Source organism: Ctenopharyngodon idella, chromosome 21 (assembly GCF_019924925.1).
Source record: "Ctenopharyngodon idella isolate HZGC_01 chromosome 21, HZGC01, whole genome shotgun sequence".
Taxonomy (NCBI): Eukaryota; Metazoa; Chordata; class Actinopteri; order Cypriniformes; family Xenocyprididae; genus Ctenopharyngodon; species Ctenopharyngodon idella.
The window spans coordinates 11,797,610-11,822,492 of NC_067240.1; the positions used below are offsets into that span (position 1 = coordinate 11,797,610).

The following is a 24,883-nucleotide window of genomic DNA, read 5'->3' on the forward strand; positions in this document are numbered from 1 at the left end:
TGCCCTTGGGTGAGACATCCAGCTGGGAACATCATTTAAATCCATTAGCCAGATAACATCAGACTTACCCACTCACTTAGTAGCTACGTTATCACCGCAGCAGACATGTAGTGGAATGGGAAGTACAGAGTGAAATGGATGCCCAAGACGGCAGTACTTCACACTGAATTACCTGAACCAAGCCTGGGTAGATGGGCGGCTCACAAAGCCTTCTCACCAAGCAGTATCATGTGAGCCAGGCTCAACTTTGAAGTACAAATAATCGTATATGTGCCAGATTTAGCTGGGTTTAGGAGAGTTCTGCTCAAAAAAAAAAAAGAAACGGCAGAAAAAAAATGATAATCGAGATTAATGAATGTTGGCTAAACTACCTATTGAAATCATGAATCTTTTGGAGAATCGAGTGTTTATGTGCAGGTACATTTCTTTATCTACTCCCTTATTGATTAATACAAAAACTGAAGCCATTCAACAAACATATGCTGCCTCATGGGCATAGTAGCATATACGACCCTGGAAAACACAATAACCGAAAACACGGCCATATGAGGAATCATTTTCATTATGCTACAGTGATGAATCAGAGCAGTCATTATAGCCACTAATTCATGCTCTGCATAAGCCAATATAATTAAGTGTTCAAAAATGCAATCACATGGGATCCGTGTAAGTGCTAAGCACACATGCACAAGGCATGCTAATGTCTGCATACTCGTGAGAGTCACGCTAGCACTCTGGTTCCTACGCAGCACTTTGTTTGATTTAACTTGATTAACTTCCTTGCCATATGTTTCCTATTATTTTTTCGCCATTAAGCTCCATCGCTCTCCTTCTAGTCATGAAACATGATATCATTCGGTTCTTTCAGAATGTGGGATGAATCCAAATGATCTGAGTTCTGTTTTCTGACTGATGAACTTCCCATCTCTCATACTCTCTGCGGACAAGATGTCAATCCGTAATTGGAAGCTCTCAAGCGTAACATACTCAGACTAATTAAAAGAACCAGAGCTAAATGACAAAACACGCCATACTACGCAGTCTCCAAACAGGTTGTCCCTGATACAAGTCATTACAAAGGGTCATACACACATACAAACACTCCTTTGCTTCATATGCAGACATTGATTTTATTACTTTTGTTGGGTGTTTAGGAACAACTGGTCTGGTCACTGTTTGCAGTCTCTAGAAAACTAGCTGTGTCATTCTTCCCGATTACATCTCTTTTGGAGGCTATGCAAAAGCATCCATTTAGTGACTATAGTATTTCAATCCAAGGGGGTCAAGGTTTGGCTGATTAGCATTGAGCTGGATGGTAGATGCCGCCACTACATTTTGTGAAATCTTTTGTGAAGTGTTTAAAAGTAGCCACATATTTTAATTATATTAAGCAAGGTTGCATTAAATTGATAAAAAGTGACAGTAAAGACCTTTACAATATAACAAAAGATTTATATTTCAAACAAAATGTTGTTCTTTTGAACATTCATTGAAGAACCCTGGAAAATAAGTATACACAGAAATATTAATCAGCACAATTGTTTTTAACATTGATGATAATAAGTAATGTTACTTGAGCACCAAATCAGCATATTAGAATGATTTCTGAAGAATCATGTGACACTGAAGAAAATTCAGCTTTGCCATTACAAGAATAAATTACATTTTAAAATATATTAAAAGTTATTTTAAATTGTAATATTTCACTATATTACTGTTTTATTGTATTTTGTATCAAATAATTTCAGCTTTGGTGAGCATAAAGAACCTTTTTTAAAAACATAATCTTACTGACCCCAAACTTTTGAACAGTACTGTATAACATAAAAACCAATTTTAATATATTGTTTAGGAGGTCAAGTTATTAAACTTATAAAAACAAAAGTTTTGCATTCTGTTTTGTTCAGCTGCACTATACATCTAGTTGTTTTTGAATGCAAGAACGCATCTTGTATGAATACTCATTCTGCACTGCCTGATGTCTATAAATGTGGTTTGGCATGTTGCCTGTTAGAAGGTGGTACTTCATGCTTGAATTAATCAAATGGAAAATATCTTATTACAGAATTTATGTATAGGTCAAGAGGCATGCTTAATTGCATTTGTATTCCCCCCCATTAATGTAGAATTTTAGCAATCGTCGTTAAAGATAAATTGCTAAAAAGTTCTCTTCTTTTACATTTATAAAATTTATAATATTCATTTTATATGTTTTAAATATTTTGAATTAAGTTTTTCTTTTTTTTATGAAATTTTTTAAGCGTACAACCACAACCACATGTTTCCATATGCCATATATGCTTACAATATCACTTTGTCTCGTGAGGTGCGACCTTCCTTGATTCATCAGCTGTTGAAGAACAGCTGTCCCCCCATTAAGATTGGGACTGTTTCTCCCCTGATTAATGTGCTCATGCAAAGTCAAATATAATTTGGGGATGTGTCTTTTTACATATGCAGATTTCTGCAGCACAGCCACAGTGCAACATCATATTCATAAGTTCATTAGGAATGTGTTCGTAGCAGCACGGCTTGTACAATTTAACCCAAATTGATGGATTGTTCTCCGGGTGTGCTAATAGTGGCCAGAGGCATTGTTATGGAACGCAACACCGGTGCTTACAGGGCTGGAGGGTGTGTTCCTTTTTTCTCCCCTGAGAGGAAACAGACAGTCAATAGAAGATCCAGGATGAGCAACAGCACCCCCAGCATAGAGAGAAAGACAATTTAATATATTACAGGGTGCATGTTTTATTACAGGAAATGAGCTCAGGCTGGCGATGAGGAACACACAAGGCCATGTTTATTTTAAGAGCTGCGCAGAATAGAACATCAAAAAACTTTCCCATATTTCAGTGCAAACATCATTACTATAATAGCATACAACATCTTTTTCAAGCCACCCTTAAATCAGAATATGCATGTGTGGAGATATTTGCATAAACATACACCCACGACTTTGCCTTTGAGGCATCGTGTCCTCCCCGTTTTAAGGGAAGAGCCCTGCTCTCATTTACACAAATCCACCAACACTGACATTCAATCAATGACAGGGCTTATGGTACAAGGCCATAGGACAGTAAATTAGGCTTAAATCAAACAGCCCAAAGTGCAATTCAGGCCAAGTCACAACTTCTCCACCCTGCAGATGAAGGAATTTTAATCACCAGTTGGAACATCAGTAAAAAATTTAACTGTCAGAGCAATATCCTGACAAGACATGTTTGATTGGAACGCAACCATAATCTCAGCAATCAAGAGCACACAATCTCCAAAGTGCAGTATGAGGGCAGCAACAAAATTCAGGCAAAAAGTCACATGAGAACATGGCTGTGATTGGTTGATTACAGGATAATGCCTGTGTTGGAAACCAATCCGTAAATCTGCATTAAACAAGGGCGTCTATAATACAGAAAGAATCTGAAACAGTCAAAGCAGACGGCTTAATTACAGAGCTAACAACTCAACCACTCAGAAGTAATCACTTTTAGTCACATCCAAATCTGAACTTGAAATGATCAGTAATATTTAATAATTAATTAACAATTATTGGTAATGCTTTAGAATACTGTTCCGCCATTAATGAATAACTATATATACAGGAACAAATGAGTAACGCAATTTTAAAGGGTTAGTTCACCCAAAAATGAAATTTGTCATTAATTACTCACCCTCATGTCGTTCAAAAACCTGTAAGACCTTCGTCAAAATAGTCAACGTGACTACAGTGGTTCAACCTTAATGCTATGAAGCGAAGAGAATACTTTTTGTGCGCAAAAACAAAACAAAAATAACAACTTTATTCAACAATTCCTCTTCCCTGCCAAGTCACTGAACACAGTGCAGACCTTCCGTCTTTACGTACATACGGCAGCTCATTATTGGCCAATGCTGTTCACGTGAGCAGCACGAAGCATGCGTGTGATGCTGACGCAGGAGCCAGCCAGAACTGAGCCAGCGTTCTGACGTAGAACACGGAAGCTCTGGACTGTGTTCATTGCGTCAACTGTGTAGGAGACTAACGGAAGAGGAAAATTGTTGAAAAGTCGTTACTTTTTTGTTTTTGCACACAAAAAGTATTCTTGTCGCTTTATAACATTAAGGTTGAACCACTGCAGTCATGTGGACTGTTTTAACAATGTCTTTACTAGTTCTCTGGACCTCGAATGTGGTAATTTCGTTGCTTTCTATGGGAGATAAAAAACCTCTCGGATTCCATCAAAAATATCCTTATTTGTGTCCCGAAGATGAACGAAAGTCTTGCGGGTTTGGAACAACATAAGGGTGAGTAATTTTTGAAAGAAATTTCATTTTTGGGTCAAATAACCCTTTAACATGCTGTTAACACTAATTTGGACTAATTTGGAACAGTATTCTAAAGTGAAAAGCATGACAACTCTCTAGTAATGACTTAAGTCATTGTAAGCTTTTGAGGTTTTTGTAAGGGTTTGGATAGAAATTCCTTCTGGTGGATTTTTTAACACTTGAGTCATTACTACTGGGTTACTATGATCTTCACTCTAGAATACTGCCCCAAATAATTAGTAATTCCTTTAGAAGGATGTTGTAACACTTGAGACATTACTGTCCAAAACCTTACAAAAACCTCAAAAGCTTACAATGACTGATCTTTGCTTTAAAATAAATTATACATTATGCAATATTCACATTAATTATGAACCTGTATATAGTAGTTCTTAGTAGTCCTCTAGGAGGTATGAAAAAAATATTACTTAGTGATTATATAGCTAATAGTGTACAACAGTACCTCATTCAACTGAGCGCTATTACTTACTAATTCATTAATCAGAGTTTCTTGTTAGTTAATAGTAGTCACTAGAATGTTCATATTGTGTTACACATTTGTTCCTTTGTAGTTATTCATTAATGACAGAACAGTATTCTGAAGTGTTACCAGATTTATATGTTTACTGCTGCATTATCGTCAGAGCTGTGCATCATCCAAAACTAAATTCATAATGTCTTTTTAATTCAGTTCCTTAATTCTTAAATTTGAACTGAGAACAGGATGCAGAATTACAAATGAAATCTGAATGTAGAATAAAAAAGATTTAATATTCAAAGAAATTCATAAAACAGATATTTAACTAGAAAAGCAGGGACAAACTATGAATTTTTGTGTGACAAAACCTTGTTTGGAAGTTTTGAAAAAAAATAAATAAACAAAAGGACAGACACAGACAGACAGAACACAGACAGAACAATAGAACAATTTACAGAATAATAGAATTATAGACAGACCAATATGACAGGACACGACAAACAGACGGATAGACATAGATAATTCTTCAGTTCTGAATTGGAAGAACACTGTTTATTTTAGTTATTTACATTTATGAAGAAATGTCAATAAAGTTTTAAAATGATTTGATGTGACCAAGATAACTTCTGATATAAATATTGTAGTATTTGCTGCATCTTCACGGTCCCAAGTGTGAGATAAATTATGTTTCTTAAGCCTTTTAACTCACTGAAAATCTGTGAAAGTGTGTAAACACAGAAATTTAGACATTTTAGAAGTTCACGTCACTTGTCAAGGCAAGCTCTAATTCATCTGCAGGCGACATGATATATTTCATCTCTGAACATTCCTACATGCACACAACAAACTAATTACCAATATGTATTTACACATTAATTCTCTGTAATCTGGCTTCTGCCCTTGCCTTCTGTAATCATCCTTGCGTTATTTATACCCATACCTACACACACACTAATGCTGAAATGACAAGCACTCATCCTCGATAAAAAGGGGGATTTGTAAAGCATGGCAACACGCACGCAATCATTGGATGGATTTAAAGCATCGATCACGCGTTATTTAATTTGTGTGAGTGGCGTATGAATCTTAAATGCCTTGTGTGGCCTTGAGCAGTTATGTAATCATAAACGAGCCATAACGGTTGCCGGGCACAAGGCTTTGGAATAAATTAAAAATGGGGGTAAAATGTATTTACAGGCTCTGTCATCATTAATGAAAAACAGAAAATGGCCCTCCCACCCCTTAACATAATGGAACGGTCTAAATCGCTTACTATGATTTATATTGGCTCCTCTGCCCAGCCCCAACCTCTACAAACCACAATCGTTACGGGGGATAACGCAGATTTCTACGGTATCCTCTCCCTCTCTCCATAGGGATACTGGCCACATCTGAAATCTCCTTTCCATCCTTGTTCCTAAACCAGCTCTCTCACTCCAGAGCGTTTGCCCCTCTCTAGCTTTATCGGGCAAAGAAACACCAGGGTTGGTAGCAGCTCTGCCAGCCGAGAGCCTGGAGACAGTAAAGAGGGTTGTCAGTGAGGCCGGGCTGGACTCATGTGATAAGACGTAGTGTACAAATCCAGGGTGGCAATTTAATCCGAACCATCCTGCAGCACTTCATATCAGTAACACCAACTACTGTAGAAGTGCCGTGGTCTCTGTATTCTATCATAAACACAGATACACAGCAAGACTCCATTGGGAAAATAAGAGCCGTCTGTTCTTAAAGGGCATTCAACTTTTGACATACTCAGAGGGCTTGGGGCTGCAGGAATTCAATGTCAACAGTGATGATCCTTCTTTAATAAAGAACTTTAACATCATAGTGAAACAATAACAACACACAGTGGCAATTTGGGAAATAAAGTATCATACTGAAATGGAGCCATGGCCAAGAGATAAAGGTTTGAATCTTACCAGCGTCTAGTCCAAAAACAATTGGTCAAGGTTTGGCTGGTGATGTTGTAAATACACCATTTGGCTGCCAAAAGCATCTTTATTGACATCTACATTGAAACCAGTCAAAAAAAATCTACAATTTTTGCTTGTAACATATAAATAATAATATTTATATGTACTGAATTAACCAAAGAATTATGAAAAAAGTAATGGAGTAATGATGCTGAAAATTCAGCTTCACTATTACAGCAATAAATTATATCATATTACTGTTTTTGCTCCCCAAACTTTTGAACGATAGTGTATAAAATACATTTGTATGGGAGTTTTGAGTTCTGAAATTTACAGCATGTTTTCATAGCAGCTCTATGACATCTTTTAAGGGGTCCTTGATTATGATTTCACTTTTTTAACTTTAGTTAGTATGTAATGTTGCTGTTTGAGCATAAACAATACAGTATCTGCAAAGTTACGACACTCAAAGTTCAATGCAAAGGAAGATATTTCCTTTTACAGAAATTGCTTTTTAAGCACTACAACAAAAGGCTGGTAGGGACTACAACAAGCTTCTTCCCGGGTTGGTCACATCACAAACCCTAAAGTTCAGTAGCCCCGCCCACTGATTCAAGCACGACAAGTAGTAGTAGGTAAATAACAGACATGACACTAACACTGGATCGAGCAACTAAGCGATAAACATGCCTTTGAAGTGTGCAAAATGATGTGCAGTGCAAGGTTGTGGGAAAACACAGTAGCTGCATTGGATTTGCAGAGCCTGAAATTAAAAACCATGTTGTGCCTTCTATATCGGATCTGACAGGAATGGTGCAATATATTGCTTTGTTATAGATCATTTGATACGGATGTATACATGTTTAACCAGAATCACCACTGATTTCTGATATGTGATGATTCATGTACAGTCAAATGTTTGTCTGAAAATCGTTTCTCCTCAGTAAATCAAACCAGTCAACTTCACATTGTTTCTCTTAGTAGGATAAAAATAATCTGTTATTTAAGCTGTGATTAAATTCTATATAGAAAGCAATTAAAGAACGCTCCCTTTACAATCGCTGGAACTGTCAATCAAACTGTGCGAGTGTTCTGGACTCTCACCAAAACTCCCATTAGAGTCTCTTATGTACACTGTGTTTGCACTGTTAATTATGATGAAAGCATTCGTTAGTGAGCAGAAATCAAGTTACAATGACTTTTCACGATTAGTAAACGAGAACTGTAATAGTAAAAACATGCTAAAAGTTTTCGAGAGAATTCCACATGTAATACTTGGATATTTCCATATGCAAAGATGGTAGCCAATCACAGCAGTGTGCATTTACACTGAAGTCTCACAGCAGACACACCCCTTAAAACAGAGCGTTCAAATCAGAACGCTAAAATCAGGGTAGGAAAAATGTCTTTTTTTTTCTACATTATGTCCATTTTTGACGTAAAAAATATAAAATATTAGTATATAAAATACTAACATTATAAATGCACCCCAGGAAACATTATAAAATAATGCAGTTCATGGCCCCTTTAACTCAAGAGATCAATAAAATTGCAATTCAACATCATGTGGCCTCTTTAAAATGCCTCATATAATAAGTAACACCTAGTACTGTGCTGAAAAATTTTCAGAGCTGTCTCTAAGAGAAGTTTACCTGAAAGACTACAACTGTCAAGAATCCTGAAAAACACTGCGTCATCAGGGATGTCAAACTGCACAACATAGAAATGCTGTAAACTATACAAAAATAAATAAATAAATAAAATAAATGCACTAAACATTAGTTTAGTGAAAACTTATACAGGACAAAGAAAACTTCTTTGTCCTGTATCAAAGACAAGCATGACATTGTTGGAGTATCGAAATGTAGTACTGGTGATTTTGATTCATTCATGTGAATCAAATCGTTTGATTCAGTTTACTGATTCAGTCTTTAACATTTTCTATAGGTTACATCTACACTAAACTGTCTTCTGACTATATAAATAGTTTTGCTCAAATAGCTTTCTGCAGGTATTATAAACCTCTTGGCTTCAAAGGGAAGTGCACAAGAATGATTTGCAGTTCTCAAAGATTCATTAAAAAAAATAAAAAATAAACATTAGTTTCGCACAAAAACACTGCTACATCAGAAACGCTTTATACTTGTCCTTATTGCCCTTTATGTGACTGGGGTTTCTGACAGCACAATGAGAGAGTTTGTTACACAGATACTAACAGAGCTCAATAGTGCACTGACCTGTGGGGTGATGCTTCTGACAAAGAGCTAACAACCTAAGTGTGTGTGTGTGTGTGTGTGTGTGTGCACGCATGAGGAGAGAGGAACTTCACTAGTGTCCTTGGCACATTAATGAGGTAGAAAGACAGAGGGTGAGAGGCGAGGTCACATCAGGGTCAACTCTGGATCAGCAGTCCGATTAAGTGGTCCAGACACACCGCTTTAATGAAATCAACCAGAGAAGAGGCCAGCGGCAACCAGAGGAGCTGCTTTAGAAATCATCGCACAGCCTTATATTTATTCAGAAACTGTTTAGTGTGATTGACTTTGTATGAAGAAGCCTGATTCTTTCATTAAAACACCCTTGCCTTGTGAATGGCTGATGGGCGCGTGTTTGTTCCCGCGTACGTTTTTCCTTTCACTGTCCCTCATCATGAATTCACCAGGTTCGAGATTTCTTATCTAAACAGAGGCAGGCGTCTGACAGATGGATGCTGACAAGCATGTTTCGAATTTAAATCCAACACCTCAGGGGAAAGGGTGTAGTTTGCATTCAAGCCAAACTATGTCTGATGTCTTTAAGGTGTTGAACATCTTCTCGGTGAGTGAAGTGCATGGGCAATCAATTGCATTTGGCAGATGCAGGAAAGAAAAGCAAGTTGTATAAAGAAATAGAAGAAGAAATAGAAGACGAAGAAGAAGACGAAGACAAAGATGATGATGACAACAACAAAGAAGTAGAAAGGGATAATAACTTTACCCAAGATGTCAAGGTTTTGGTGGTTAGCACGGTTTAAATACACCTTTGCTGGCTGCAAGAAAGCATCTTTATTTTTTTTTTATTTATTTTTTTTTTTTTGAGAGTAAGAATATATGAAGTGAGAGTATATATATATATATATATATATATATATATATATATATATGGATTGAGTGGATTCGTAAACACCTCTGATTGGCCATTGTGTTCACGCGCTTATCAGATATGCTTTCAGATATGTGCTTTCAAATTCTCCCGTGCGTTGATCATTGTAGCCAATCACAGATATATCTGCTGAGTGTCTGAACACAAAGGCCAATCAAATGCGTTTACGAATCTGCTCAACAGCGCTCAAAGCATCACATTTTTAAAATTTCAGTACTGACTTGGTATCACGGTTGGTACTTTTGGCAACACTAATGTATATATATATGAATAACCCGCTTTCCTTCATCGGTGTAGGGCTTAAACCGATTGTCACAGCTTGATTTTTGCTCCTTACACCGATTTTGTCCAGCATAACGCAAACTCAGACTCTTTCTTGACCCAAAAATTATAAAATGTGTTCTCATCTCGTGAAGCAGAAGTAGTAGTAGTACAGTCAAAATGCTGCATCTGTAACTGCATGAAAGGATAATATATGAGCCGTAAGATTCCCGCTGACATGTTGCAATACGCTTCTTTGGTTTTTAATGCTTTATTTAACATCACAACCGACATAACAAATGAAATACTCAAAGTCAGATAAGCTAATTATTACGTTTTGATGTCACTATCGGGGAATAACCTAATTTATTAATAAAGTCATTTAAACGGCATTTACTTGCGTTGTCGGGTTATTGGTTTGCATGTAAACCCGGACAACAGGTTATTTGCATACTGGTGTGCATGTAAGCGTGCTCAATGTCAGCTGAGCAATTGTCGAATTATGGGAATTAGGGCGTATTGCCTTCTATAGCCTTTATTTAAAAAAACAAGCCCCCCCCCTTTTCAAAAAAGAACAAAACAAAGGAGAAACCATTAAAAGTTGTGCAGGAACAGACATTAAAACACGCCTGACCTGTCAAACATGCTCTGATGTGTAGTGCATCCGACAAGGAAAGAGAAAGAGTGAGAGCGGGGAGCGTCAGTCTGTTCACCTGAGACTCCACCTCTCCATCGATCCGGCGGCAGGCTGAGAGAAGAAAGGACAAACTCAAAACAAAAGACAAGATGGCTCAATCTAATCCCCGCTGTGGCGCTCCAATGAAAAGAATAAATAAGTTGATGAAAGAGTATCGTGTTCGTTTTTATGCTGGGAATCACCCTGGCTCTCCGCGCCACTGACGGTATGGGGGATTATAGCTTGCCCCATTGAGCAGAGTCCCAACCCCAGGATTAGACGTCTTGCTGTGCCGCTTCAAGCACCTCGATAAGTGGCGTTCCCACTGCTAAATCAATACCAGCACAAAACAGCAAGCTACACGACCAGACACGGCACTCAAGGCCCAATTACAGCCTCTTTACCCATGGAAACATGAGCCAGCAAACTGAACTTCTGGACCAAAAACAAAGTACATTGGGTCAAGAAACAAAATTTTACAAGTTCTTCACTAGTGAAGAGAGCCTCTTATAAAGATATTTTGAGTTTTGCCACGTCGTTCTAGTAGGGTGAGTAGAGCTTGTTACTTTAGGGATAGGGCAGGGCTGTGGATTCCACATAAGGAATTCACTGGAAGCACATCTGCTCCTTCCAGGAGTAACTGATCCTCTCATTTCACACACCGTTTGAGAGGAATATGAAAAAGAAAAATTTCCTCCGCAGTCAAGCTGGGTAAGAGAGACAGAAGATGTGGGAGAGAGAGAGAGGGCACAGTTTAACCCTTATACGTATCCTGTTTGGAGTCTGAATCTGATGGAAAAAACCAGATGGTTTGCTTGTCCTAGCTAATTTAAAGGATTAGTTCACTTTCAAATGAAAATTATCCCAAGCTTTACTCACCCTCAAACCATCCTAGGTGTATATGACTTTCTTCTTTCTGATGAACATAATCGGAGATATATTAATAAATATCTTGACGCATCTGAGCTTTCTAATGGCAGTGAGCGATACCAATGAGTATGAGCTGAAGAAAATGCTTCCATCCACATCCATCTATTATAAACGTACTTCACACGGCTCTGGGTGGTTAATAAAGGCCTTCTGAAGCGAAGAGATGCATTTGTTTAAAAAAATATCCATATTTAACAAGTTATGATGTAAAATATTTAGCTTCTCCCAGACCGCCTTCCATATTCAACTTAGGAAGAAAGTGCAACTCCTCCCACAGTTCAAAAAGCTTACGCTACGTCCTAAGCCTTCCATATTCAGCTTATGGAAAAAGTTAACTGGTGCGACACCAGTTCAGTTTTTTTCGTAACTTGAATACGGAAGCTAGATATTTTACTTTATAACTTGTTAAATATGAATATTTTTTACACAAATGCATCAATTTGCTTCAGACCTTTATTAACCACCCAGAGTCGTGTGGAGTACACGTTTATAATGGATGGATGTGGATGGATGTAGTTTCTTCAGCTTCATACTTGTTGGTGTCACTCACTGCCATTATAAAGCTCGGATGCGTCAGGATATTTATTAATATATCTCCGATTGTGTTCATCAGAAAGAAAAAAGTCATATAAACCTAGGATTATACACCTAGGATGGCTTGAGGGTGAGTAAAGCTTGGGGTAATTTTCATTTGAAGCTGGTCTACCTCTCCCAGTCTGGCCAATAGCTAAAAAAAGCTAAAGCTAAAAAAAATACATACCTGAACTCTGAAGAAAAGTTACATGATTTATGTTTGGGGTTTCAAAAACCTCATATCATACATATAATAAGATTTTCTTTTTCTTTTCTTTTTTGAAGGAATGAGAATGATTTCTGAAGGATCATGGGAAAATGAAGACTTGAGTAATAGCTGCTGAAAATTTAGCACTGCCATCACAAATATGCATATCTAAATATATTAAATTGTATTATAATTGTAAAGTGTAACAATTTTCACAATTTTACTGTATTTTTAATTAAAGTTCAGTTCAGTTCAGTTAAAGGCAGGGTAGGCAATTTTTTTCATAACCATTTTTTGTTATTCTGGTTGAAACTCTCTTCACATCCTGATAGCAATCAATAATAGAAGTGGTTTAAATATTAAAAAACATGTACATCTTATGTCATGTGAAAGTCTCGGGACCAAAAAATGTTCATCCGATCATTGCATTCATGTCCTACCTGCATGTAAACATATATATTTCCAGGAGGTACACGTTCAAGCTCTGTAAGTTAAGTTCATTATTATTGTAAAGTTATGTGCTTTTAGACATGAGATAATTTAACACAGTCTCTCATGACACTTATACTCACTTAAGTTTGAAAAATATACTAAAAAAAGTGACTGATATTATTTAAAAACAGCATACAGCATAGGGGTCTCTGGCACCCCAAATGTAAAGACCATGCAGATCCTCAACAGAACATGAGGGTTAAAGCAAGACACGGAGTGTAGCCATAAAAGCTCAGATCTGTTGTTTGTCTGCTTTGATTTGGCAGTGTACACATTAAAACAGTGCAGTGCTGCTTTGCCTAACAGAGACATCTTGAGGACTTGTGATATTCCCTGAAGAAACTTACATAATTTCTTTCTTCTGCTTCTTCTTAATCATCTCTAGCTTCAGATGACTATCAACTTCACATCTTTATCTGTGCGACGTTCCAGTATAATTGCTCTCATATGAGTCATCAGAGGCTCTGGTAGTTTGTCATGCCATGTACTGTACCGCAAGCGTGTTCAAATGCAAAACGGCTAATTCTACCATTTGTCCTGTAGTGCTTTAATTAAGCAGCCCAAAATAAAGGTTTACCACCGCTTCAATTATCACCTACACAGTGACTGATTGCAAATTCTTACAAATTAACTAAATCATAACAAGAACTTTAAATTCTAATTAAATTGTAAAACGGTGGCATAATTCCTGAAAAACTTTTTTGGTGTCAACCAAAACCTCTTGATGTTCCTCAGCGTAAGTTGTTTTGGATAAAAGCACCTGCTAAACAAATAAATGTAAATGTAAAACACCTTTAATAAACTCAAATACATGAACATTAGGGCTGCTCCCTAATAGTCAACCAAACCTTAATTGATGAGAAGAGGCTTAGTCAACCAAATTTTAATTAGTCTGTGAGTCGCAGCAAAAAAAAGCCAACACATTATTTTACAGTGTCTTTGTTACATGTGTTACATGTAGTTACTATAGTAATAACTACTGTATAAATTATGCATAATTACATTCAACTAACCCTACATAAAACCTAATCCTAACCCTAACCCTATGATAAGTACACATAGTTAATTAATATTACTCAGTACTTAAATGTATAATTATACTGTAACAAGGACACCTTAAAATAAAGTGTAACCAAAAAAACTCTACAGAAATTGACAAAGACAGGCAGTCCATGACAGACAGATCGTTAACATGTGTGGTAATTATGTCAGGCAGGAAATCCATATGTTCACCCTATTATGCATCGACCTCAAACATGGCTTATGATTTGAAACATGCAAGTAGTAGCCTAACATTAGCCACTAACATGGCCACTCTCTCTAACGTTAACTAAATAACCTAGTGAGCTGCCAAGACATTTTATAGTCCCTATAAATAGCAGTTTCCCGCCCTGTGTTGGCATATTTCAAACAGCTTGATAAGCTCTTGAAATCATCAATTTTTATATAGAATATTTTACTCTAAATTACCCAAATAGATTTTTCTACCCAATATTTGCCTGCACTATATATGTTTTCACATTGTTAGCTTAGCAAAATGCTAACATAAACAATTAAATAATTTGTAAGTGGTGTTCCTTCTGTGCTTCAAATGAACATTGCAATTTTGTGTTTTACTGAGTTTCTGCCAATTAAGAGGATTTCAAATCAGTCACATATTAGGTTACATTTTAGTTAGAAATTTGTCTTAAAATGTAGCTGCCTATGTACAGTAGGTAGTAGTTAGACGACAAGGTAACTCACTTGATTTTAGAACAGAGCTCCTGTGTTTACAACTTTGTGGGAATATGATTTCAGGCAGACATTATTATGCAGAAAAATTATAAAATCAACCTTTGTCAGAGTGGAAAAAAGGTACAATATAGACTCATTAGTGATATAGCAGAGAGCTGGAGAAATCAAAGAAGTATTACTCATTACCAATCTGCCCTCTGTGGACTAAAGCAAGCACACGCTCCTGTACCTTACTCACCATCATTTCCTGACCTCTAAAGTAAAAGAATAGATGAGAAACATCTATCGGGAAAACATTTTATGGACAGGTCTGAAAGCCAAGGAGCTTAACTTTGCCCTTAATCTCTTAAGGTGAGATGCTGGTTTTGTAGGGATATTCGGACTGTTTTTCTGCCAAAAAGTGAGTTTTATTTCAATTTTGTTGAGTGTTTTTCCAGATTTCCAGTGGTCAAAATGATTTCGGTAAGTGCTTTTGAAGCAGTTGTAAACTACAGCTCCCTTGTGCACGAATCATAAAGCTTCAAAAACCCCTGTAAACCCAAAATGTAATTTTTTCAGTTGCCCAGGACAAAAATTACAATTAGGTAAAGCATGTCAGAATAACAAGAATATCTTCTCGAAACACCCACACATTAGGTGGAATAGGAATTTCAATGAGCGAGCATAATCAAATAACTGTACGTTATTGGAATATGATTTATATAAAATTCTACAGGCGAGGAAAGAAAATTCTGTTAATGTTCATCATTTCTCTCTTTAGGCTGAAAATGAGTGCATGAAAGCTCAGAGCTCTGTCGATACCGCTTACCACCCCACATTGTGTGGCCATTATATGAACTGACACATTTGAAAGTAATGTATTTGCAGACCTAAATCAGACTTATATAACACAGATATTTTATGTCCCTGTCTCATTCAGACAGGACAACAGAGTTTCTTTTTTTAATCAGTGGTTGGAATGGGGCGTGTTTGTGAGAATAATTTGCATATGCAAATGTCACCGAAGAGAGGTACTGAAAGAGTTGAGGGACCTATAAGGGCTGAGAGCACAGCTGTCAGTCAATGACTTTTTAATCTCTCTGAGTGGAGAAATGCAGAGTGAGTATAATATAATATTTTTCAGCCAGAAAATGCAATCTAATACCATTTTCGAAAAGACAAAAAAAGGTTGAAAATCTGGACCAAGAATCTGAACATAACCCGCAGAGTTTGCATAACAGAAAATAGATAAAACCACCATGCACATGAAACAATCTAACCTAAAAATGAAAATTATGTCATTTATTGTCATTTATTACTCACCCTCATGTCATTCTACACCCGTAAGACCTTCGTTCATCACAAATTAAGATATTACGAAAAACAAAAATAAAGAAAATAACAACTTTTCAACAATATCTAGTGATGGGTGATTTCAAAACACTGCTTCATGAAGCTTCGAAGCTTTACGAATCTTTTGTTTCAAATCAGTGGTTCGGATCGTGTTATCAAACTGCCAAAGTCACGTGAACTATTGAAATATCGAAACTCTTATGACATAATGAAGCCTCGTTTACTGAAATCATGTGACTTTGGAACTCCGAACCACTGATTCAAGACAAAAGATTCGTAAAGATTCGAAGCAGTGTTTTGAAATCGGGCATCACTAGATATTGTTGCAAAGTTGTTATTTTGGTTTTTTGGCGCACAAAAAGTATTCTCGTTGCTTCATAACATTAAGGTTGAACCACTGTAGTCACATGAACTGTTTTAAATATGTCTTTAGTACTATTCTGGGCATCTGAAAGTGTTAAATATATTGCTGGCAATGCAGGCCTCGGAATTTCATCAAAAATATCTTAATTTATGTTCCGAAGATGAACAAAGGTCTTCTGGTTGTGGAACGACATGAGGGTGAGTAATAAATTTAATAGCAGTCCTGGGGAAGAATAAATATAAAACTATTCGATTACATATTAATTTACTTTTGCATCTCTATTTTCTACCTCAGTGACAGCAGTAAACCATTTACTCACCCTCACCAACCATAAGACTTTTTTTTTTCATCTTCGCAACACAAATGAAGATATTTTAATGAAACCTGACAGATTTCTGTCCATTGCACCAAAACTTGCATAAAACTGAATTTGCATATGAACTGAGGGGTTTAATCTAAGTCTTCTGAAGTGACATGATCGCTTAGATAGATTTAGTTAGACTTAGTTAGACTTATTGTGAATAAACACAATACAGTGGCAAAAAAAGGAAAAAAAGAAAGAAAAGAAAATCAAGCCTACAATGCTTGTTAGGGAAAAAGTTGCAAGTTTGAAATCATTTTAAGTATTGTAGCGCTTCTGAGAAATATAGTCAAGTAACTTCTCAGCACATCACGATATGGTGCAATAATCTGAGAAAAACATGCTGCAAGTACCAGAGGGCCTGTATATGAAAAGAGCAGAAGAGTTTAGAAGAAGAGTCATTAGGCAGAGATACTTATATTTGATAACTAAAGGCCAAAGGGCCATATGGTGCAGGTCATAGTATATGTGTATGCGTTTGAATCTTTCTTGGCCAAAACTTTACAAAGACAGCAAAACTGTGAGCAAGTGAGAAAAAAAAAAAACTTTCTGGTTTGCAATGTTTTTGCCTGCAGCTTCGGTCTTAAACTTTGAACTTCTGGGTCATTCAAGTAACCAGCATCCTTCTGATGATAACGTCTTTGATACCATTCGTCTCTAGATCCAGAATTCTCCTCAGTTAATAAAAACACTAATAGAACAGACAGATTGAATGGTTACTGACCTTTTTCCGAAGTTGGCTTCCTTCCTACGGCAGTGCAGAGTGACCACTCTGTGTCCCTCACTCCTGACGTCTTGACTAACTGTCCACTGAACCGGGTTGCTGGCCCTCGCCCCCAGAAACGCCACACCATCCTTCAACTTGACCCTGTTGGAAACATCAAAAAGGATTGTACAGTATATGTAATGTATTTTTTAAATTAAAGAAAAATTAATGATGATCTATAAACTCTTTAATTTATGTTCCATTGTGCGAAATACTCAATACATTTACTTAAAATATATAAAATATAACATATAATCATATATAACACACCTCTTGGAAACAAAAAGTCTTTCCTGTTCTTGAACAGATTGAAGTTGTTTGCCTTATGCATTATACAGACAGGGAGAGACTAATCAACAGCTCATCTAATACATTGTAAGGTACGGATGTGCTTGTATAACCTCAAAATCAGTTTGAGAGTCACTGTGTTCTGCTTTCTTCACATATAATCATAACCGTGAGTGCTACAAAAGATCTCTGTTTGGAATATTTTATGTCTATTATATATTATATGAAATATATATTAAGTCTATTAAATTGATTAGCAATGCATAACTACTAAATGGGATTGATAAAGGGACAGTTCACCCAAAAAATAAAGTCATTATTTACTCTCATGGAACACAAAAGATGAAATTTTCAATAATTTACTTGTCACTCTTTCACCTGCAATTACAATGGGGAGTGAAGATTTCAAAGTTCAAAAAATTCACAAAAGCATTATATAAGTATTATAATTGCAGTTCATATGAATTGTGAACTATATTCAAAATCTTCTGAAGTCATTTGATAGCTTTGTTTGAGATCAAAATTTCACTGATAATCTTCACCTTCAGTGATCTGTTAACCGCTGCTAATGGGAGTCTCTTGAGAAACTGATCAATCTAAATCATGAACGAATCATTGTGAACCAGATCAGGCAAATTACTGAAAAGATCCAAATTAAAAGGACATTTATTTATGAATCAGATACAGCATTACAGCATAAAGGTTTGCCTTGGTCCGTTCACCGCGGGGCCCTCTCAAGCCAACGTAATCTCATGAGAATACATGTGTATTTTTACGTGAAGAGTAGTTCCACACGTACATTTACATACAATATTGATGCATTGACCACACTAAAACGTAAAATATTTACATATTGACAGCACTTAAACGTAAATGATTCACGTATATCCAAATGTGTGTTCCCATGTATGAATTGTAAAATCGTGGCATTAATGCTTTGATTCGATTGTATTTGTCATATCAATACTTATCTAGTCACATTTATTAAATGCAGTTTACTCATCTACTTAACATGAAATAATAACATTTCGCTCTGTTTGTGACCTCTGCTGCAAACTCGTTTCAGAGGATTATAATGTTAAACAAGACTGCACTTTAAAACAATAAAATTACTAACATCCCTTTAATCGTTTGACCATTTTGTAATATTTAGTTTGTTTGCAGTGAGACGCAAAAGGTGTTGTCTCCTATGCAGAGACTGACAATACAACCATAAGATACACCAAAACGCAACATAATTCACAAAAGACATTAATTTTATTCATTAGCTGTAATCCAAATCTTTAGAATCCATATGTTTGCCAAACTGAGACATTTATTTATAAAAAAAGGTAAAAGCGAAATTATACAGTTATTTTTATGATATGTTTTGTAGCTGTAAAAATGTAATAATGCTACATATAAATGTTGCCAATACGTCCATATTGTACGTTTCAGCATCTATAAAAAACGTACAAAAACGTATGTTTTACAAAATTTTAAATTTGGGGATGGAAAAAAAGGAATTGCGAAACAGCCTAATGTGATGATTAAACTTCAAAGCTTCGATATATATAAACTCAGCAAAAAAAGAAACATCCCATTTTCTGGATACTGTGGAACTGTCCATAAGACACTAACAGTTTACAGGCAGTAGACCATGAAGATCACAGATCTAATAACGTAGGACATTAAAGAGATTATTCTATTACTTTCTACTAACACCAGAAGAAAGATTCCCAGGGTCCCTGATGACCTTTGTGAACATGCCGTAGTTCTGCTGCAGGAGGCATGAGGATTGCAGATGTGGCCAGAGAAATAAACTGCAATGTCCATAATGAAAGACGCCTAGTGTAAGACAGTGCTACAGGGAGACAGGAAGGACAGCTGGTCATCCTTGCAGTGCGTCAAGATTGTGTAACCATATGTCCCCTCAGACGTGACCTACCGTACTTTTTGTATTCTAATAAATGAAATCATTTTGCTTTGGTAAATGTCTCCTTGATTCCCTTTATTAAAGAAAAACACATTATTTGATACATTTGTTTGATACTAAAGTTTTTTAATGCATTCCTAAATTTTTCAAATTAGGACCACATGTGCTCCTTGGGAAATGGTGCTTTTTTGTCATTTTTAAGCTTAACAACCCCAGTAATCATTCACTTTCATTATATTGAAAAGACTGGAAAGGATATTCTTCAGAATATCTTCTTTTGTGTTCCTCAAAAGATGAGGGAAAAGGGTGAGTTTAAAAAAAAAAAAAGGGTGAACTATCCCTATTGTTTGCAGTGTTAATGAAATGGCACAATGTATTCTTGTGCATGTCCCATGTTGTTCTAAATATCCAATACCTGCATTCAGCCAATCAAAAACAGGATGCCGAAGACAGGCTGTAGTGCAATTCAAAAGCAGAAAATAATGGAATAGATGTTATCGCCAAGACCCAGACCAAATGCAATTAGAAACAGTCATGACGATTGTTTTTCTCCTTCCAAATCTGTTTGTTTTGCTTTTTTTCTTTCTTACTCCCCCCCCCCCCCCCCCCCCCCCCCCCCCACACACACACAATTGGAGAGTAGTTTGAACAAACACGAGAAAAAAAAATGAATTCCCTCTAGAAAAAAACAACATCTTGCTTTCCTTTTAAAATTCCTTTTAAAGCACACTTTAAAGCCTGCAATCATATTTATCAATCAATTCTTTTTATAAAAGTTTTTCTATATACAGTACCAATTGAGGATCTCTGATAAACACATCTAAATGTGATGTCTTTAGCTTGATATTTAAAGGCCACTCTGTGGCTCCACTGACAGTGACTACTTTTAGAAATACACCACTTCTGTTTGTAGTGTTGAATACTGCAAACATACAGTAGCTGAACGCTACCTTGAACACTTTACATAGTAGTTTGAGAGACTGAAGCACGTGTACCTTCTATATTCTCAGTTGTTTTTCATGAATTTCCTGCTGCTAACATATCATTTGTAACAGAATATTTGTAAATGCTCTTGTGACCCTGGATCATTCAGACCGCTTGTACTGTGAAGTGGTGTTATAGGTATATTTATAGGTATACAGGTATATTCTGAACATTATGCGGCGTTTGGGTCATATCTACTTGCTTAAATACAGAAACACATATATGCATTTATAAAAGCAATGTATAGTTTTTCAAATTAAAAGGGGCATGTCTTGGGTTAAAGGATAAAATCCTGCTTCTCTGGAAAGACTTTTATTTGTTGGGAATTCATTAAGATTCACTATGAATTGCACATTAATTAAAACAGCCTTAATCGTAAAAAGATCACGATCTAGATTCAACACCCACGCAATCTCATTTCTAAATGACAACAATTCGCCTGTGTCTTATAGACCTTTGACAAGTACAATCACAGCGGACATTCAGATCTGCGCTGGCGAGAAAGCAGTTGTCATGTATAGGTATGAAACACACAGTATCGTTATTTCTGTGCTACAAATATTCATATTATCACAGAAATACTGTAGTAATACTTACTACAGAAGTACTGAGTAATGAAGATTCTCAATTTATCCAGAATCATGCAGCTCTAATCAGCAGCTTTTATATTCTTGAATGTGCATTAAATGAATTAGCCTTTTATGCGTGATGAGTTAAAGCCTCATTTAAATTTAATATGCCTCTGTTGTAAGATTTTATTACTGAAATATTACTTAAACATTCAAAACATTCAAAAGGTTAGGGTCAATACATTTTTTTTTAATCAAATTAATACTTTTTTTGATTCAGCAATGATGCATTAAATTGATCAAAAGTGACACTTATAATGTTACCAAACATTTATATTTCATATAAATGCTGTTCTTTTGAACTTATTCATCAAAGAATCCTGACAAATTAGCACATTTTCCACGACAATATTAAGCAGTTCAAATGTTTTTAACATTAATAATATGAAATATTTCTTGAGCAGCAAATCAGCATATTAGAAGAACGATTTCTGAAAGATCATGTGACACTAAAGACTGGAGTAATGATACTGAAAATTCAGCTTTGCCATCACAGGAATATGTTACGGTTTAAAATATGTTAAAATAGAAAATAGGCAAAATTCAATTCCTTCAAAAGTGAATTCGCCCAATGACTTCATTCATACACTCATCCCGCAGCAGTAAACCAGTGCAGATTGTGTCTGGTTAAACTGAACTGTGGGTGGTTAATGAATAAGATGCAGGTGTTTGTTCTGAAATATAATGCAAAAGAGGCTATTTAGTCAGTTCGCCCCTTTGTGTCCTATCTGATCTGTTCATGTAATACTTGGCATTTACATAATGAAGATGATTTTGTTCTCAGTTTAATTGTTTTTTGATTGATCAAAATGAAAATCCAATATACTCAACACAGAGACATATTCAAAGAGACACAAATCTCTAATAGTTCATCTAAAAACCTACAAAAAGTGCAGTTGCAAGCAGCATGAGAAGGCGTTGAGGGTTAATTAGGGAATGGAAGATTTAAATGAGATTGGTTTGGCTAATATGATTTCTGGAGAGCAATAAAGGCTGCAAAGCAATTTTAAGAGAGATGTTCTTTCCCCTCACATCAGCACATGGGTGCCAGCTCATTAATTCTAAAACAACCTGAGTATCAATTAAAGTAGTATTTACCAATGTGATAGAAGTGTCAGCGCTCGCGAGATGGCTGGAGAGGCAGGGAGTGGAGAGCGGAGGGAGATGGATTGTAATATCAGATAGAGGAGATCTGTCGAAATTCTGACAGTCCGTCAACCCTGTGGCAGTTCTCCAAAATAACATGAGTAAATTCCCCAGATTCTCTGACATTATAAAAGTGAGGGATGCACACGCTCGGACGATTCCGGTATTCGTCACAAATCACATTCCATGACAGTTTTCCGAGCTAGCATAGTGTGTTTCTCCTGTGTACAGACTGCATTCAGCCAGCCTGAACTCCCCCTGCAGATGTTCGTGATCTATATTGACCGGGCTGATTAAATCAACATCGAGTAAGAATTGTTTAAGTGTAATTGTTTTATCTTCCATGTTGTCCACTGAGATCAGGGATGGAATATCTGATTGTGGAGAGAGAGATCAGTACGTAAGGGAGAAATGTACAGTCTGTCACTACAACAAAATAATACCACCAAAGTATCTTTATGAGTGAGTCATTTGAATCATTCAACCGATTTGCTCACAAATGCGGATTCATTCATTAACAAAAAACAGTAAGGGTGTTTTCACACTTTAAAAGATCCGAACTCTGACCCCTGAAAAGGACCAAATGTGAAAACACCCTAAGTGACCAACTTTGAGAGCGAGTCATTGAATAATTCATTCAAATGATTTGTTAAAAAATGCAGATTCATTCAGGAATGAAACAAGTGAATGTCTTCACTGAATAATTCACTTATTTTTTTCCAAAAACACTGAATCATTCAACACATGAAACGCGACCACTGTTTTGTTCAAAGATGCACAATGGCTCTGATGTGGCTAACGATATTTATTTCAGCTGTTGGAGCAAAAACAGACAAAGAAACCAGCCAGACTGTGTCTAAAATGCAAATGACTCAATATTAACTTTTTTTTTTTAACGGTTGTATAAATGCGATATAAAATAATTGTGCTGCCTCCTTACTCCAATAACTACAAAGTAGTTCTACACACATGAGGGTCTTTTGGGATGCTCTTTGATTTTTCCTTCCTTTCTTGTTTAATGAATTGTTGTATATATTTGATTCTGATTGCTCTGTTAAGGCATTATATGGGCAGATATTAAAGAAATATCACATATTGCACACAGAATACCATGACTTACCAATCAAAATCAAGTATTCCAGAAATGCAGTGTAATAATTTTCTCAGTATATATTTTTTTTCAGTATATCAAGATTGAGTTAATCCTGCAGGGGTCTGAACCAGTAGTGAGCTTTTTGGCAAAATGCATTATGAAAAGTAGACATGCATTACAGTAGGAAGATGGGTGAAAAGAGAGACGATGCCAAACACTGATTTAGATTTAACACCTGTGAGTCTTTTCACCCCCTGAGCTGCATTTAAACCCCTGTGTGTGAGAGGAATCATTTATGATGCATTACACAGACACAAACATACACACACACATTTGTTCTAGGCCAGCACAGATAGCCTGGGGTGACGATTACTCCAACACCACCAAATCGGCATTTAATTGCCATAAAGGGCCATATTAGCAAACATTGTGTTAAGTAGTTCACAAAAGACCTGGAGAGAGAGAGAGAGGGAAATAAATGGGGGAGAGTGGAGAGGAAGATGGGATAATTAATCAAATTAAATAGAAATGCTCTAGTGTTATTTGGCAGACGCTTGTATTGAATGGTATATTGCTTTTAACTTTTTAAAAGCAGGCACTGCACTGTCACGAGGGTTGAGAGCCATTCACAATTTAATTCAATGAATGGCAATTCAATTCCTGATTTTCAAATCAATTAGAATTGAGGTAACAAGGATATAAAATTATAATTGTAATTTAGTTTTAAAGAGGTAAATTAAAAATGATTAATGAAATTCAAAGAAATTCATAAGTAAGTGTTAAGTGTTGTGTTTTAAGAACACATTAAATTTTTCTGTATGAATTACCCATAAACATGTTAGCATACATAATACTGAGGTATTTTCAGAAACATCAGACTGTTTAAGTAATGACTGGTTGAAATGACAACTATAGATATTTATAATTAAATCTAAAGAAAAACTAAATATTCCACACACCATTACACCACAACCAGCAGCCTGAACTGTTTATACAAGGCAGGATGGATCCATGTTGTTCACGCCAAATTCTGACCCTACTATCTGAATGTCGCAACACAAATCAGGACTCATCAGACCAGGCAATGTTTTTTCAATTTTCTATTATCCAATTTTGGTGAGCCAGTGTCAATTGTAGCCTCAGTTTCCTGTTCTTAACTGACAGGAGTGACACCCGGTGTGTCTTCTGCTGCTGTTGCCCATCTGTTTCAAGGTTTGACATGTTGTGCTTTCAGAGATATCTCAGTTGTAACGAGTAGTTATTTTAGTTACTTTTGCCTTTCTATCAGCTTGAA

The 24,883-nt window shown here is 36.2% G+C and overlaps 2 protein-coding genes across 4 annotated transcripts in view; one reads left to right on the forward strand and one right to left on the reverse strand.

The window, feature by feature from the left end:
* rpl17 (ribosomal protein L17) overlaps positions 1–24,883 on the forward strand; it is a 268,902-nt gene that overhangs the window by 57,329 nt on the left and 186,690 nt on the right. The window contains exon 1 of one of the 2 annotated variants that reach the window (XM_051877803.1): positions 18,406–18,410. The exons of the other annotated variant lie outside the window; for it this stretch is intronic. The gene's annotated coding sequence lies outside the window, so the exon portion shown is untranslated. Of the gene's footprint in view, positions 1–18,405; positions 18,411–24,883 lie in introns of those variants that run through there. 2 annotated transcript variants of the gene reach the window in all.
* Positions 1–24,883, reverse strand: part of si:dkey-112m2.1 (transmembrane protein 132C) — a 145,558-nt gene that overhangs the window by 43,295 nt on the left and 77,380 nt on the right. For both annotated transcript variants that reach the window (XM_051877701.1, XM_051877702.1), the window contains exon 3: positions 17,493–17,636. In XM_051877701.1, the coding sequence (XP_051733661.1) occupies positions 17,493–17,636 (144 nt within the window). The remainder of the gene's footprint in view (positions 1–17,492; positions 17,637–24,883) is intronic.